Source organism: Tubulanus polymorphus, chromosome 3 (assembly GCF_964204645.1).
Source record: "Tubulanus polymorphus chromosome 3, tnTubPoly1.2, whole genome shotgun sequence".
Classification (NCBI taxonomy): domain Eukaryota; kingdom Metazoa; phylum Nemertea; class Palaeonemertea; order Tubulaniformes; family Tubulanidae; genus Tubulanus; species Tubulanus polymorphus.
This window is the reverse complement of record NC_134027.1, coordinates 2979158-2994695: the sequence shown is the minus strand read 5'-3', so window position 1 is coordinate 2994695 and position 15538 is coordinate 2979158. Positions and strand designations below refer to the sequence as shown.

General features: G+C 37.4%; 2 protein-coding genes across 2 annotated transcripts; both read left to right on the top strand.

Moving 5' to 3' along the window:
- The first annotated feature begins 5158 nt into the window (after positions 1-5158).
- Positions 5159-7192, top strand: LOC141901668 (ciliary microtubule inner protein 7-like). Its single transcript, XM_074789073.1, has 4 exons — positions 5159-5332; positions 5585-5698; positions 6196-6273; positions 6372-7192. Exons 1-4 carry the CDS (start codon positions 5291-5293, stop codon positions 6888-6890), a joined length of 753 nt encoding a protein of 250 aa, XP_074645174.1. The 5' UTR covers positions 5159-5290; the 3' UTR covers positions 6891-7192.
- A 1186-nt stretch (positions 7193-8378) lies between these two features.
- On the top strand, positions 8379-15538 carry LOC141901161 (acylamino-acid-releasing enzyme-like). The gene is made up of 23 exons (XM_074788265.1): positions 8379-8390; positions 8473-8699; positions 10749-10839; positions 11002-11080; positions 11184-11302; positions 11383-11520; positions 11607-11698; positions 11778-11818; positions 11910-12034; positions 12139-12144; positions 12281-12338; positions 12422-12528; positions 12614-12665; positions 12764-12849; positions 12947-13091; positions 13186-13275; positions 13350-13430; positions 13514-13602; positions 13690-13800; positions 13893-13941; positions 14035-14065; positions 14746-14955; positions 15287-15538. The coding sequence occupies exons 1-23, from the start codon at positions 8388-8390 to the stop codon at positions 15417-15419; spliced, it is 2163 nt and encodes a 720-aa protein (XP_074644366.1). The 5' UTR covers positions 8379-8387; the 3' UTR covers positions 15420-15538.

The window sequence follows — 15538 nt, the reverse complement described above, 5'->3', positions numbered from 1 at the left end:
ATGGGGTGAAGAAACAAAGCCCAAAGACCAAATTTCCATTTCCAATTTTTCAAAGTTTCGCAACTCGAAACGTGCATTTCGATAAACTTTGAAAAACTGTTTCCTTGATTTTGGACATGAATATTGATTCTAGCCTTCGTACGATAGGAAACATAGGAATGCTGTAAACGATTTATGCAAAAATACGCCTGTGATAGAAAGTGTTTCAGACTGCAGTGATGAATGATTCAGAGATTTCTGTATATAATATTCACATGTTCTCGTAATGAAATGTTTTATGGGATATGCCGCCGTTACCAACCTTTCACGGCTGCGAGCCTACTCTCTGACAACCTACACGATTGTTGCCAAGTTATGATTGCGATGAATGAAGCCAATTCCGGAATCAGGCAGCGAAGATGAACTTTTTTCTGCGTAATGGCGATGAGATGTCAGATCATTTGATACGCGCGGTAACTAACAACTGCATATTAGGCCAGCTTTGGGCTATGAAAGAGACAATGATGGTTGGAAAATTGTCAATTTCGTTCCCAACGAGAGAAGATCGGTTTCTCGTCCAATATGATAACCAGGCTGCGGGCTAGTTTTTGTTCGAGTGCTAGATTTTATCAAAGGCAATCTTCATACATCGCCGAGCGCTTAGACCGTTCATAAGATAGTTTACTTGTTTCTTTTGATGAAACAAGAAGTCGTTCTTATTCGGAGCGAATGACACAAGAAGTACGTGTCTTTTCATATATTGATTTCGGGGAAGTAAAAAAGCATTCAGCACTCGTTCGGTCATTCGTTTGCATTTTGCATGTTGTACTGTATATGACAGTACTGCCAATAAACACCTAACGAACCAAGTAACTTGGCTGCCAACGTAAAATGGTAGAGTTAGTTTTTTGGCAGCCATGTCACGTAATGAGAAGCCGAAGCAATTCTACCAGATTCCCATCTGGTGACTTGTTGCTTCCTCGGGCGTTAAGAGTAATGACCGGTGCTATTTCCTTTAATAAACCGGCAAACACGAAACGTAGACTGATGACCGTCTAATGTTTCGTAAGTGACACTTCAAGATGGACAATTACACGCAGCAGTCGCTGTTCGTTGCACGTAAATACCGATGATAAGGAAATAACATCGGTTCCACCATTGCGGTGCCACAAGAGATTCGTCGCTGTTTTGTGGATTTTGCGGAACCTACTTTACAGTGTTCGCCATCGTTTACTTAAATAAGTTTAAATAAGTTTAATAGTTTCTACGGCAATAAACTTGTTTACAAAAAATGTAGGCTAAAATGTATCGGGTGTCGTTGACTATCCAAAATTGTCTATTTCCGTAAAATGGTTGAAGATATCATTTTTGGCTGAACGAATGTATATATAAATGAGGATAAAGAAAGTGGTGATCGTAACATTCATTTGGATTAAAATTTTATTTCCCACATGTGTCGAGTGTGACTGTACACACAATACTGAGCTCGGTTTACTGATTGCCTCGCTTGCCACTCGAGTACTGGGCACCAATTACCGGTACGGTGGTCGACCATGTAGTTGAAAAATAAGTCATTTCTGATCAATAAGCTGGATTAATTCTTAATTTAGACTCCTCAATGTTTCTGTTTACGTCGACTAGGGTGGGGCTTCCTGGCTGTCATCAGACATTATGATCAACTGCGACACTTCTGGGTGAAAGCGACCGATGTCAATGTGTGTTGTCCTTTCTCTCTCTCTCTGAGACTCGATCAATTAAACCGAATAGATGAAGCTGTAGCTGAACTTGAGTTGTTTTAATCAGTCAAATGTGACCAGTGTCTGACAGGAGCCAAATCTTGTCAAATTAATATCGATCCTCGAGACATTTGTCGGATTAGAATGCGATGATGCCCGGGTTTTAGACATGTAAATCAGCCTTCTTATTGCCACAAGATGCTCGTTTCAAACGACAATACACAAGCCATAAATACGGCGACGAAACGACGCTTTGATGTTCAATTTGTGCATCAGAGATAAGCATGGTTCAGTCTTTTTACGGCCGACTTAATTGCGAATGTCGCGACTCGGGTGGCCAAATTTAATATCCCGCATATATCATCTGAAACGTCTTTCATTCGTTCATTATTCTTAATTCGGGCGATATTTTTTTCTGAATAGATGTTGCGCGCATTATACATATAGAAACGATATATTCGTGAAATTCCGGGTAGATGGGTGGAAGGATTCTACCAGAAACGCAAGAAAAAAACAATAAAAATTGTTTGAATTGACGTTGATGGTTTATCTTAATGACAGATTTCAGCCCTGTGTTAGGTGTTAGATTAATTGGTTAGATTCATTTGAGTGAATTCGGAAAATTGACCATCACCACTGAAGGAATCTAAGCCAAAGTGTAATAGAAATCGTTTGGTGATAGGTGATAGTTGTGGAAACACTCAGCTTTTGTAGAATGGAAAAAACCACGGACGAAATTTAACGTCGCATTCCAGGTAAAGTTACATGCACAATCGGTTAAAACATCTCTGTTGTTAATTAATTCTCTCCGCAATCAGCAAGATAATAATCAGTGTTCACAGAAGCGAAATGACGAGCCGAGAGTGATTTGCGTCGATTTGTTGGAGAAATGAGTTGTGTATGACATCAAACGATCGTTCACAAATTGCTTTGATTGAAAGGGAAATGAACAATCGCGGAGCGGGCGAGCATCGGTCTGTAATTACAGCATCATGACGTCTAAAAGATGACACCGAGCATCGTACGGTACAGCTGACACAACCACAATACATCAATATACGAGTCCCCGAGAGAATTAACAAAGTGACGATTAAAAAATTTTATATTTCGTTCGTAGATTCTGATCTAATCGTTGTGTAAAGTTGGGCACAGTATTTGAATTAGATTTGATAAACTCTTGGCTCATTAATACGACATCAAAAACAGGCTTTAGGTCGACTAACGATCGCTTGCAATGGAAGGTGCTGCCGCTATGTTCATCGTTAGCGGATTCTTCATACACTACTATGAACCGACTCTGGCAATCTACTTGCCGGTTTTATTACACCGGGAGGTGCTGCCAATATCTCATCATTAGCGCGTCATCGCCATAGACTGGTTGCTTGCCCTAAACTTCACGACCGGCAACCAGTCTAGTATGGCCACTATGAGTTGAGTAACGCACTTTTTCGTGCAAAATCTGATATAAATCATGTGTTTTCCCAGTCTATCCATGTTCGTGTAAGAAAATTCGCCAACGGATAGCGAGCACTTCACGTATGAGACAGCACGCTGAAAAGCCCGTCTCCGACTGAATAGGGCTCTATTATTCGCAAAAAGCGGTAAAAACTGCTCGTGCGATGTGAACGTCGCTGGTGGTCGCAAGGCCGACCAAGCCCGCCTCAACATTTGGAAAATTAGCGCTGATATAACTTGGTACAGTCGATGGGCAAAAATCCTAAGCTTCAGCTTTGGTATTATTCTACATCATTGGTGTGATTTAGTTTACACACACACAGCTCCATCAATTTTACTTCATTTGCAATCACAGATAACGAAGCGCAATCGACTGATTGCGTTATAGAATTTCACAACTGACTGAAATTTAATTTTTGCTTGCTTCTGTGCTTCTGGGGATGATTTGCACGGCGGAATCGACACGTTCAATATCGCATTGAAAGCATTCGTCGGCGTGTACCTTAAAGATTCCTTTTAAGGCGTTCGTGTCGTTGCGAACGTGATAAAGAGATAGATTCATATCTCTCGAGCGAATGAAAGCTTTAATACCGACATTTCAGATTTGAGATCTTGGTATGTTAATGTTTAATTCGACCGTGCAGTAATTTGCGAAAATTGGCGAGTAATTTGTAACAGGTTAGAAAAGTATCATTATTTCCCTTATGATATTACTCTTTTTGATCGGTCTCTTACCCTCGGCTGCAACAGCGACTGTATCCAATCCACCATCAAAGACCAAATGAAACTGTATTGTCAACTGATCTAATAACGAGATACATTGTCAGATGTCGTTCTACACCCGAAATCAGGAGCTAGCAGGATTACAGCGAGCACATCTGAGGACAGAGAGAAACCTATCTCATAAACACTTCGACATCAATCTCAAGTACCACTATGTTGACGTCTTTGATGTTCTGTAATATCGCAGGTCTAACATGTCTTAATAAAAATACGGGCTTCTTATCTCGGATTTTTCCATCGAAAGATATTACTCTGAGCTCAGTCTAGTGGAACACGGGATTTTCATCGCAGATAAAAAAATATCATTATATCAACAATCTAAAAAATCAAACAGGGGTTTGAATTATTGCTAACCATTTCGATCGTGGGCCAAACATCTAATCCACCGCTCCGCTGACATGTATCACGTATATATACACCTGAATATATAACCACTTGAATATATTTATAAATAAATCTAATTAATGGTGACTTATAAGCCCGTTGAGGGCTGGGTAGTGTTGAAATGTATATATTATGTGTTGGTAAAGAAGACTTATAACTACGTCACAATAATAAAATAAATACATATACATACATATACATGTACAACTATCTGATAATCTTATCACTGTAATCATTTCGATCTACAAACAAATTTTCATGTATTCATATAAGTTAGTCCGTAATACTTAGTTTCATAGATCAATAGAACAAACCCGGGTTTGTTTTTAACCCATCCACTGCAATGCATTTACTATTTCTATGTTGTTAACGTTGAATAAGTAAAATTTTAACTAGCATATTGGCATGTCAACTTTGCTCCGGACGCCATCTAAACGACAGAACACGAAACAATCTTAAGGTAATTCTTAAGGTCTGTCGTAAATTCCAAATATTTCGTATATATATTAAACGTTTATCGAGCTAGATAAACCTGTTAGCAGACTATCTTTTCGCCATAGCATTTGTCCTTAAGTTCCTTTTGGTCTGTCTACACTTACATAGATAAATATATACACCCTTTTTGCGTGCATTTAATACTATTTGTGTAGTAATTTGCGGGACCTTGTATTTATTCATAATAACACACACACATTTCCACACCGGTTTATGGCTTAACATTGTCAATGGATTTAATAGTATGCAAATCAAAAAGCCTCGTTAAGAACAATAAACGCCTTGGAGCGGGTGGCTCTACCTTGTGTTCCAACTATAACCGCCGCCGCCGCGACCTGTTTACAGGGCCGTCGCGATTTTGCATAGCGACGACCGCTGTTTCAATATTCCAGCTCTACCAGTACTGGTTGGTGTCAGTGGTGAAATCGATCATGGAAAAGTCGGAATAAATAATTAAAATGGCCGTTAAGACTCAAGGATCGCGTATAACTGGGACATGGGTAAGTCGTGGATGTTGGAAACACACGAAGGCGCTTTAATTATGGGATAAGCACTCGCTGATAGGATTTTATATAGAAACCTTGTTGCAATCTGTGTCTTTCTGTTTACCTAACACTTTTCTCTGTCAGAAAATGAAAGTCTATGATACAGTATTCAAGAATTACAATGTATTTCGATGATTTTATAACTATAGATCATTACAATCGATATATTTACAAGTAACTTTTATGGTGTTTTTTTCTTATTTGCAGTTTCCGTCTGGATACCACGGTCATTTTCGAAGTAAATCGAGAAACGATTTTGTGAACGAATACAGACAGTTGGCCAAACCACCGCCACCACAACGATTTTTACGTAGAACTCAGGTAAAATATATACAAATAGAATCAATAGCAAAAACCGAAAACATGAGAAATTAATTATAAATGATTTCTTACATCGTGAAATATCTCAGCCTGATTCGTCAAAATGTTTCACATCGATAGTTAAACCGTAAACCTCATTTCATTCAAGCGGATACCGTAAAATCATTCTCATAGCAACCGCCTGTGTCTAAGATCGCGGTTTCTATAAATTTCTGTGACATACGGGAATAAATTGAAGCTATATTCATTAATCTGTTCTATACGCGATATACTGAATCAACGCGCAGATGATTAATTTTCCGTATATCGCAATCAAATATTCATTTCCTAATCGTTCTGAATCCAGTTCCATTGTGCGCCCTGCCGCTAATACAGCTTACCGGCTCTTCTCAATCGATCAGCGCACAAATCATTAATGTTCTTTGATGAGCTTTTCATTCTGATACACATGAACGTTATATATACATATATATTGTACTTTCTTTTTTAATTAATAGGAGATCGCTGGGAGACATGTCTTCTCCAGGCATGATAATAGACAGTCCTTTCTCAATGACGCTCTAATTTTCGAAGAGGTAGCCTACATTTTTATTTCTCACAAATCTGCATTCATTATTTTGAATTTTCTCTGATGATTACGTAACACGCGTTGTTTTTTTTTTGATACGTACAGGGACTCGGGAGAAGACGGGTTAAAAACACTACGTATAAAGCACAGCAGGATCTGATGACTTGGATGCCGGCGAAGAAAGAACTAGACCGATCTGGACCGCATCCGACTACCTACCAAGTTACCTATTACAAGCCTTTGCCGATCAAACAAATCGTAGCTAATAGACCTAAAAGTAGCTTCGGCGAGAAAAGCTCGACTACTTACAGAACGTCGCATGGAAAAGAAAATCCGTTTCGTTTACAACTATTAGCTACAACTAGGGAGCCTTTCACTGAAATAAACACTAACAGAATACAACGAGCATCCAGTAAATATGGACATGATACTGTGGCTAGTTGTTTGAATTGGTACCGACCTCAACCACCGTCCACCCAACGCCCTGCGTCTCACCGCCAACAAATAATTGCACCAACGGCGACTGAGGTCTGCGTTCCGAAAACTCCGCAACAGAAAATATCGGCGGATGTTTCTCCTTTGCCAATGCCGAGTTCTGCGTCTCAGGATGTGGTGACTGAGTAACGAAAATTAAATATATAGACTTATAAATATGTAAACATGTAAAATAGTTCGTAATTGACACGCTGAAGAAGGAATAACAGTGCGTTATCGTAGGGCTGTAAAATTATGAATAAATATATCTTACATTCAAATAATATATACGTATAATATCATGCTATCGAAATAAGAATGATAACAAAAACAGACGGTTCGAAATCATTTCGTTCATCTTTGAATAATTCTAAAGATGAAATAATTTTCGTAATAAATACTAAACATTATACTTTATATATATTTAATACGGATCGGTATAAAAGTCGTAGTTGTATGTGTTACATAAATACTACTGTTACTAAGTATTTTTATGTGACACTCTATGATATAAACTGTATAAATTCATTCATTGATTAAAATAGGTTTTTATTATGGTATTCATTGTTAATATATCATTCGCTCATCATTTGTAGTTTACTGTTCAAAATACAGCTTACATTTAAAATCGGAAATTAATTTTCAATTCTTTTCTCTTCGACGAGTCAGATTCCCACGACACACATCTTTGATGGACAAGTTCGGTGATAAATGATGGGAAAACATTTTTGTTTTCAAAGGAAGAAAGGTAATGACAAAAAGAAACTCGACAACACTATTAAAACCGACTTCATACAACATTAAACATTGTTCACGTAATAAACCATATATACATGTAAGCAAAAAATACATAAAGAGAAGTTTGATGTAAGGCTGAGGCCATTTTCTTTATAGCCGCGATCACACGAGCGTTTTTGGCCCGGGTCAAATCTGGCCCGGAACAACTGTTCACACGGGTGCCAAATGGGCCCGAGCCTGTTTGACCCGGGCCAAATTTGGCCCGACCAAAAACGTCGGTCCAGGCCCGAGCCTAATTCTAGCACCAGGCAAATGATTGTTTAGCACTGAGCTCTCTAATTAGGTACGGGCCAAATTGGCTGATCGGTGCCAATTTGGCCCGGGCCAAATCGTGTCTGTGTGATCGCGGCTCCAATTATGATATAAAACGGCTTAATATGAATTCATTTTAAAATTTAAGAAATAGTCCGAGCTTACTATTTGGTGGCACACGAATACTCCCAAGCATTCACTCGTGAAACCGTAACTCGCTGAGAATACTGAATATGATTAATTGAAAAAAGAAATGAATTATTCGCGATCCTATATTCGTGTTGGATTTGAGATAATTGATATAGACATACATCGACTATATTTCCCATTCAAATTTTATGTTACTACGTAGTCGGTTAGTGCATCAGTCAGTACAGCTGCTATAAATACTGTATTTTAGCTGTATATATCAATCAAATATTCATTTACACATAGCCCATGCTAGCATGTACATGTCTATAATCCTCGATTTTTGACACATGTAAGTACTGTTAGAACATGAATGAATAACCGCCCAATTAACCTTATAAAAAATAGAGCTCTTGGACATAAAACTCCGTATAGATATAAACTTGCACAGTAGAGGAGTACGCCAATATGGTGAGTTACATTTATATTATTATTGATCGTGTCACAGGCTTTACATTTTTTTTGGTGGTTTTACCGGTATTATACTCTATAGGTTGAAGAGGTGGTAAACATATACCGGGATTTGGCTAAATATCCCACTCCGACTGAAGGTTCATTGTACAATATCCAAGATAAGAATGTTCATGTATACACAGAATGGACTGAGAGAGATATAGAACGAGTTGAGAAAATTAAATTTACAAAACATTACATCCTAGAAACTGAGCAAGAGAAAATAAAACCGCTTATTGTGACACCACCACAAGAAATACAAAATGAGTAAGATTTTCTTTTTGTTCTATCAACATATGTATAATCCACTTGAGACCCGGAAAGCATATTCCGAGACGAACGTTAAAACATTCAAGCTTATCATACGCGTGATATGCGTGTATTCCAATCCCTAACATATGATGTGATTCTACGATAAACGCACGTATATGGGCGGCCATTCCCGCCAAAAATCAGCGTTTCGTCTATTTGTCTGTACTTTGACAAAATGTTATAGTACACCGCCAAAATGTGTTAGCGTAACGTCAAATTGTGTAATGCGGCAGGGTGCTTGATTCGTTACCCGGAGTACACCAAGTAATACACTAGTGAATCAAGTAGGCGGGAGCACTACTCCGGACTCTCCACTGCTACCCAGAGAAAATCAACGGTGTGATAGGTGTACCGCAAGATGGCGTTACTGGCCGAACAAAGGGAATGGTAGGATTCTGCTAGGGCCCAACAGGAACGTATGCATAATGACAGAATGACCGTTATGAAGGGCTTCTTGGACCTGTTTAAGGACTTGAAGAAGAATTAAATCAAAGAATTAAAAATCGGATAAGCTGCTTTTTTTACATGAAAAATATTTTCAGTAACAACTTTTTTGTAACAACGAGTTTTTGTAATTTTATTTTATTTTTGTTAAATTTTATTCAAGTTGCAATAAATAAGTTTTTATTTATCATTAACTTCTAGTTGTTTGTTTCATGAAATTATCAGCAATTCTATTCCTCCTAGCAGTGGCCATTAACTTCCGTGTAGAAGGCTTCCTCCATACATTCTTCCAACAATAATGGGATGAACGATCGAAATAATACCGCCTTGTCCACCATATTTGTTACTCTGATAACACGGATACCGCTTGTTTCCGGTGTGCTCCAGAGTAATATTCGGAGTACTCCGAATCGTCGAATCAAGCAGCCTGAGGGGGGCGACACTGTACGGACAGTATTTTGCGGTATTTTTCTCGCATTGCGATCATATCAAGGTCGTTTTATTGAAATAATTTTGCTCGTATCAAATCGACAAATCGTATCATATTACCTAAACCCAATAAAATGATTTTATTGTTACTTTAGTTAGTTAATACTATAATATATAATAATAATGTACGGTAAAATAGCGGAAGTAAATACTTTGCCGTAAACCTATGGAAGCCCTGAGACGACATCTTGAGTTCATGAGTTCCGAGTTCATAACTTCCTGAGTTCTCAAGTTCATGAGTTCGTCTAATGAAAAGAGCCTGCGATACCGAAACGTCGAATGTAAACACGATGCTCTATCAAAGACCCGCGTCTCAGGCTTAGACGACACTGAATAACCAGCGATCAATGACAATGCCATGGTATGTTGAAGGGCGCTTCCGTTCCTCCTCTGGTAGGTAGCTCGGATTTTCTGTGCTCGGGCTAGAGAAAAGGGTGACTCCGAATAACCGGTGACTCTCGACTCCACAGGGGCTCGTTACGATAGCTGGGGGTCCAAAATCAAAGATTTGACCCAGTATCCTAGGTACCACCTATAAAAAAAGAAAAAAATTCTTTTTTTATAGGTGGTACCTAGGATACTGGGTCAAATCTTTGATTTTGGACCCCCAGCTATCGTAACGAGCCCCTGTGCTCGACTCTCGATGAATCTGCTCGGGTTTTAATGATGAAAGATAACAAACGCTCGTTATGATATGGAAGGGCCATACGAGTTACGTTTTACGATTTACGTTTTACGAGTTACGTTTTACGAGTTACGATTTACGTTTTACGAGTTACTTATACATTTCCTTGAATACGATACGATTTGTCGATTTGATACTCGCAAAATTATTTCAATGAGACGACCTTGAGATGATCGCAAAGCGAGAAAAATACCGCGAAATACTGTCCGTACAGTGTCGCCGCCTGTGTTATTTAGCCGCATTACACAATTTGACGTTACGCTTACACATTTTGGCGGTGTACTATGACATTTTGACAAAGTACAGACAAATAGACGAAACGCTGATTTTTGGCGGGAATGGCCGCCCATACACGTAGGCCTACATCTGTCATTCGGTTATTGCAGGCTTTACAGTAGATTATCTACGTCAGGAACATTGCGTGCAATAGTTCGTAAGCTGAAATCAAAATCGGGAGAAACGAAGCATTTTATCGAAGTAAGCATAGAATTAAGGAGGTATTCAATTTATATATAATTCAATGGAAACATGGGCATTTTCCAAATATCCTATGAAGATAATTACCTATGTCCGCTTCTTTGGCATTATAGATCACCCAAGATTTTTAATCCATTAGAAATGACCCATGTTTAAATCTAGGTGTGGTCAGAGAAATTGAAATTACAGAATATAGACCTGGAAGCATGTGGGAAACATGGGAAGATCTATTCAAACGACAGTAAGTTTAAGATGAATCTACATCAATGTTAGGTTTAAGATATTGTCCGTTCACCAATATTCATTAAATTGCGAATAGTTGTGAAAGAGAAATATTCATTAAGGTTCATTCGGTGTATTTGAATGGTCATCATGTGATAAAAAGCTTATGTATCTTGCTGAGAAAAAGAATGAATCACGGTCTTTTTTCGATAAGACGAATGCCGGTTCGGATGTTGGCAAGGTCAGTTACGAGTATAATACGTTTGAAATTTTACCATGAAGTATTTCTTCTCATCTAGATTTTCATCCTTTCAATTTTAGGGCGATAAAACCTTATTCAAAGAAGGCTGGGGTGATCAATTCTCCGAGTATCATCATTCAGTCATATGCATTTTTTATATCGAAACACAGGAGATATCTGTAATAGATCAAGTACCAGATAATGTGTCCCCAGCTAAGGTAACGTATACGTATAAGTAACGTAAAATCTGATTTGATATTTACAAGAAAAACCAACAAAAGATGGCACATTTATTCATTTGTAGCCACGATGGTTTCGAGGTAATGAAGGTATTGTTTTCACTGGGTATTTCCATGATCCGTATCGCCTTGGACTTTTATATACAAGACAGAGGAAGTAAGTCGCTCTCGGCTGCAATGACAATTTTCTCACGATTGTTCGTAATTTTCTAGTAGTTTGATATTATTTGTTACAGATCATCGATATTTTACGTGGATATGAAATCATCACAATGTAGTAAGCAAACTTTCATAATGATATACATTATTACCTGATAATTATATACATTATTCAATTATACTATGTAATTATTATTCAAAAATCTCAGCCATGCTGTCTCGGGGCGAAACTTATGCATGTCAAGAAGTTTCTACAAGTCCCGATGGAAAGAAAATCACGTGGCTACAACATCCTCTCGATGGCGCAAAAATACATTCTGGCAGTGTGGTCTTGGTACGTATACAAGTATGCCAATACAAAATCCACGGAATCATCAAAATCTGTTGAAAAAAATGAGGAATTTTTTACTTTGATGTTTTTTGTCTTTTCTATTGCAGAAAATGGTATGTTTTACTGAGAAGAATCCTCGTACCGCGTTTAGGCCTAAGCCTATATGTTGATTTCTTTTGTTTCTATCATCCATTCTTAACTTTAAACGTATACAATCATGTCCAAGATATTGTATTGGTATACTTATAGTGTGACTGGGAAACCAAAGAGATTTCTACTGTTGTAGATATTGTCCAGTCGCCAAAAGGTAGAGTCAAATTCACTTTCGCTAATAGCTTCTGATATGCTGACGAACATATATATGTATACATACGGTTTCTGATCTTCTAGATCATGAATTTCCTGGAATTTACCTGTATGCTACAGGACTATGTAGAAGATATTGGTCAAATGATAGCAACAGAGTTATACTTACATCACAATGGCGAAACAGAATTGTAAGGCTATCGATCATATGTCTTTATTCTTTAATCATCGATGTTTTACTCAATTTGGACGCTAATGTTTTCGTGATTTTTTCAGGAGTCTGCAGTCATAAATCTTAGAACGAAATCGGTTACAAGAATATCTAAAGGTTAGTGGTTACCTCGTAGACAGGTTATTAACTACCTGCTTAAAGTTATCAATGAAACACCAGATATATCTACGTTTTACGTTTTACCATTATTTCAGAATGTGAAGGCGCTTGGTTTGTTCTTGACGTGTTAGACGATTATGTACTGGTGGCTTGTGCATCTATCGATACCCCTTATTACCTTGTAAGAAAAACAAGATGACCGCAATTTCCCCTGAAAATTCGATTACCAAATCGGTTCTTGTTAGTTTTTATTCGGACAAATGAAATCATGTTTATAGGTAATGGGAAAATTACCAGCCGAAGGGGAAGAATCAAGTATAACATGGCACCAGCTTGATAGAACATCACCCGTTGTATTTAATGATGTCAATTGGTCAGTAATTAAACACGATATACCTCCTGAAAGAATACATCCTGAATATCGTAAGTAACGTCCATTGGTACTGGCTTTTTTTACCGACTTTGTGCTCATTGATAATATACTTGTTATACGCTAACTTGTTATATCTCATTTCAGCTCAGTTAGATCATTTCCATAGTATTCTTATACAACCAAATTCATCGAAAATTGAACTTAAGAAATCCCCTGTAGCTGTCTATATCCATGGTCAGTACAGCTTCGTCCTCACTAGCACGCCATACATCTTTCTTTCAAATCACGCAAGTTTACTCATGTTTTAGGCGGTCCTCATATTGTTGCTAATTCTGGTTTCACCTTAATTTTCGCTGGTCTCTGCAAGGCTGGGTTCACAGTTTTATGTGGTAAGAAATAATATTTGCGAAGAACAATATCGATAGCAACAACAAGCATTTTTGAACCTAGACATTTGTCTGCTTTATTCCAGTCAACTATCGTGGTTCGTGGGGCTATGGACAAGATTCAATTGAATGTACCAGAACCAAAATAGGAACAATGGATGTGGAAGATATACAGGTAAATGAATTCCTAAATGTAAGTATCATACTTACCAGTAATATAATTTCACGCGTATTAATTTATATACAAATGTATTTTTAACAGAGTGCAATTAATGAGGTTATTGGCAAATATCCCGTAGATGGAACTAACTGTTTTGTGTTTGGAGGTTCTTATGGTGGTACCTTAGCATTGCAAGTTATTGGACAATATCCGGTTGGTGAAACAATTCTGTTTTCAAATTCACGTAAAACTTTATTTCATTCTATTTTGTACTGACGTGAATTTTTTCAAAATTTCATTTTAAGGATTTCTACAAGGCCGCTAGTATGAGGAATCCTTCAACCAATCTCGCGAGTAAGTGCCCTGTATGGCTTTGAATGAATCAATGAATTTATTAATCAAATTGCTCTATTAATTCAATCAACTAAATTTCTTAAATCATTTCAGCATTTACTAAAGCTTCAGATATTCCTGATTGGTAAATGTAGCCTTTTTGAAAATATTCAAGTTTATTTATCATAATATCTCAGTGTTATGTTCTTGTGCACGTGTTGTCAGATGCTCTAAAATATGCGCAACCATTTCTGTCTACATGTACAAATAATACAAATACTAATAATATTTCGATATGTTTGTCTGTCCCTAACGTGTACTTGTAAGATTATTAGAAACCCTAACCCAACACGACCTTGGGTGTGAATCGTATTTATTATGATATCTTAGTCTGTGTGCTAACTTTCGAGTGAGGCGTTTATTTGGTATTTGTATGTATTTGTTTTGTTTTGTTCTGAGCGAAAATGTAATTTTTTGTAGAACAACAAAGAATCTGAGAACTACCTTATTGAATGATTCTGATTGATATTAAAATTACATAGTTACATGGATGAAAAGGCAAAGTAGACACCGTTATTTGGCAATATATATACATATTTATGCACGGATAGGTTTTCTTCCTCATGCCTGGTAATATCCAATGCGTATTGTGTTAATTTGTTGGTGAGGACATTTTCAGAATCTACATTTTCAAACATAGATTGTTAAGCATTAATACAACCCCAAGACTGTTTGATAAAACACATTATACCATATAGTAATTAAGATGTCCATTATTTTGGACAAGTGGATTTGATTATTGATTGTCGCTGTTTACATTAATAGGGCATTGTACGAATGCGGATACGATTTTGATTACAAAATGTTAGTGACAGACGACATGATGAGTAGAATGTGGTCTCTATCTCCGATGCAATACGTCGACCGAGTTAAAACGCCCACGATATTCTTCATTGGTAAATACGACGAGCGAGTGCCTCCTAGTCAGGGTCTTGCTTATTTCCGCGCCCTGAAAGCCAGAGGAGCCGAGACCAGGTAAGCTATGTGATAAATCAATTAATGAAGAACAGGGGCGTTAGCTTAGGATTTCAAAAATTGTCACGAAAATGTGAACGTGTATATCCCACGATATCAATTTATTATCACTTTTAAACGCAATAAAATCAAGATTTGATATAATTATGTGATTGATTTAGACTCCTGAACTCGTCCAGCTAGTTTGTGGATTAGTGCGTTTTGAAAATAACTTTGCCAAAAAAGTGAAGGATCGGGGTTTCAGTGTAAGATACTGGCTATGCTCTTGCTCGGATATAAATCAATTCTTGTTATATATATTTTCCGTCTTCTTTGCATATTACATATCCAGACTGCACTATTATGAAGACGCTCATCCGCTGATGAAAATTGACGTTGAAGCCGACTGGTTCATAAATCTAATCAACTGGTTCAAACAACACATGGATAACGACAGCAGCTCGGAATATTGTGCACAAAGTTGAAATCTACTTCATAGAATTTGCAACATTTTTTTGACATTGGATGTGATTTTTTATTATCTATTCATGTTCTTGATTTTTTGTTTTAATGTTTCTATCAAATAAAATATTTTTGGAAAGAA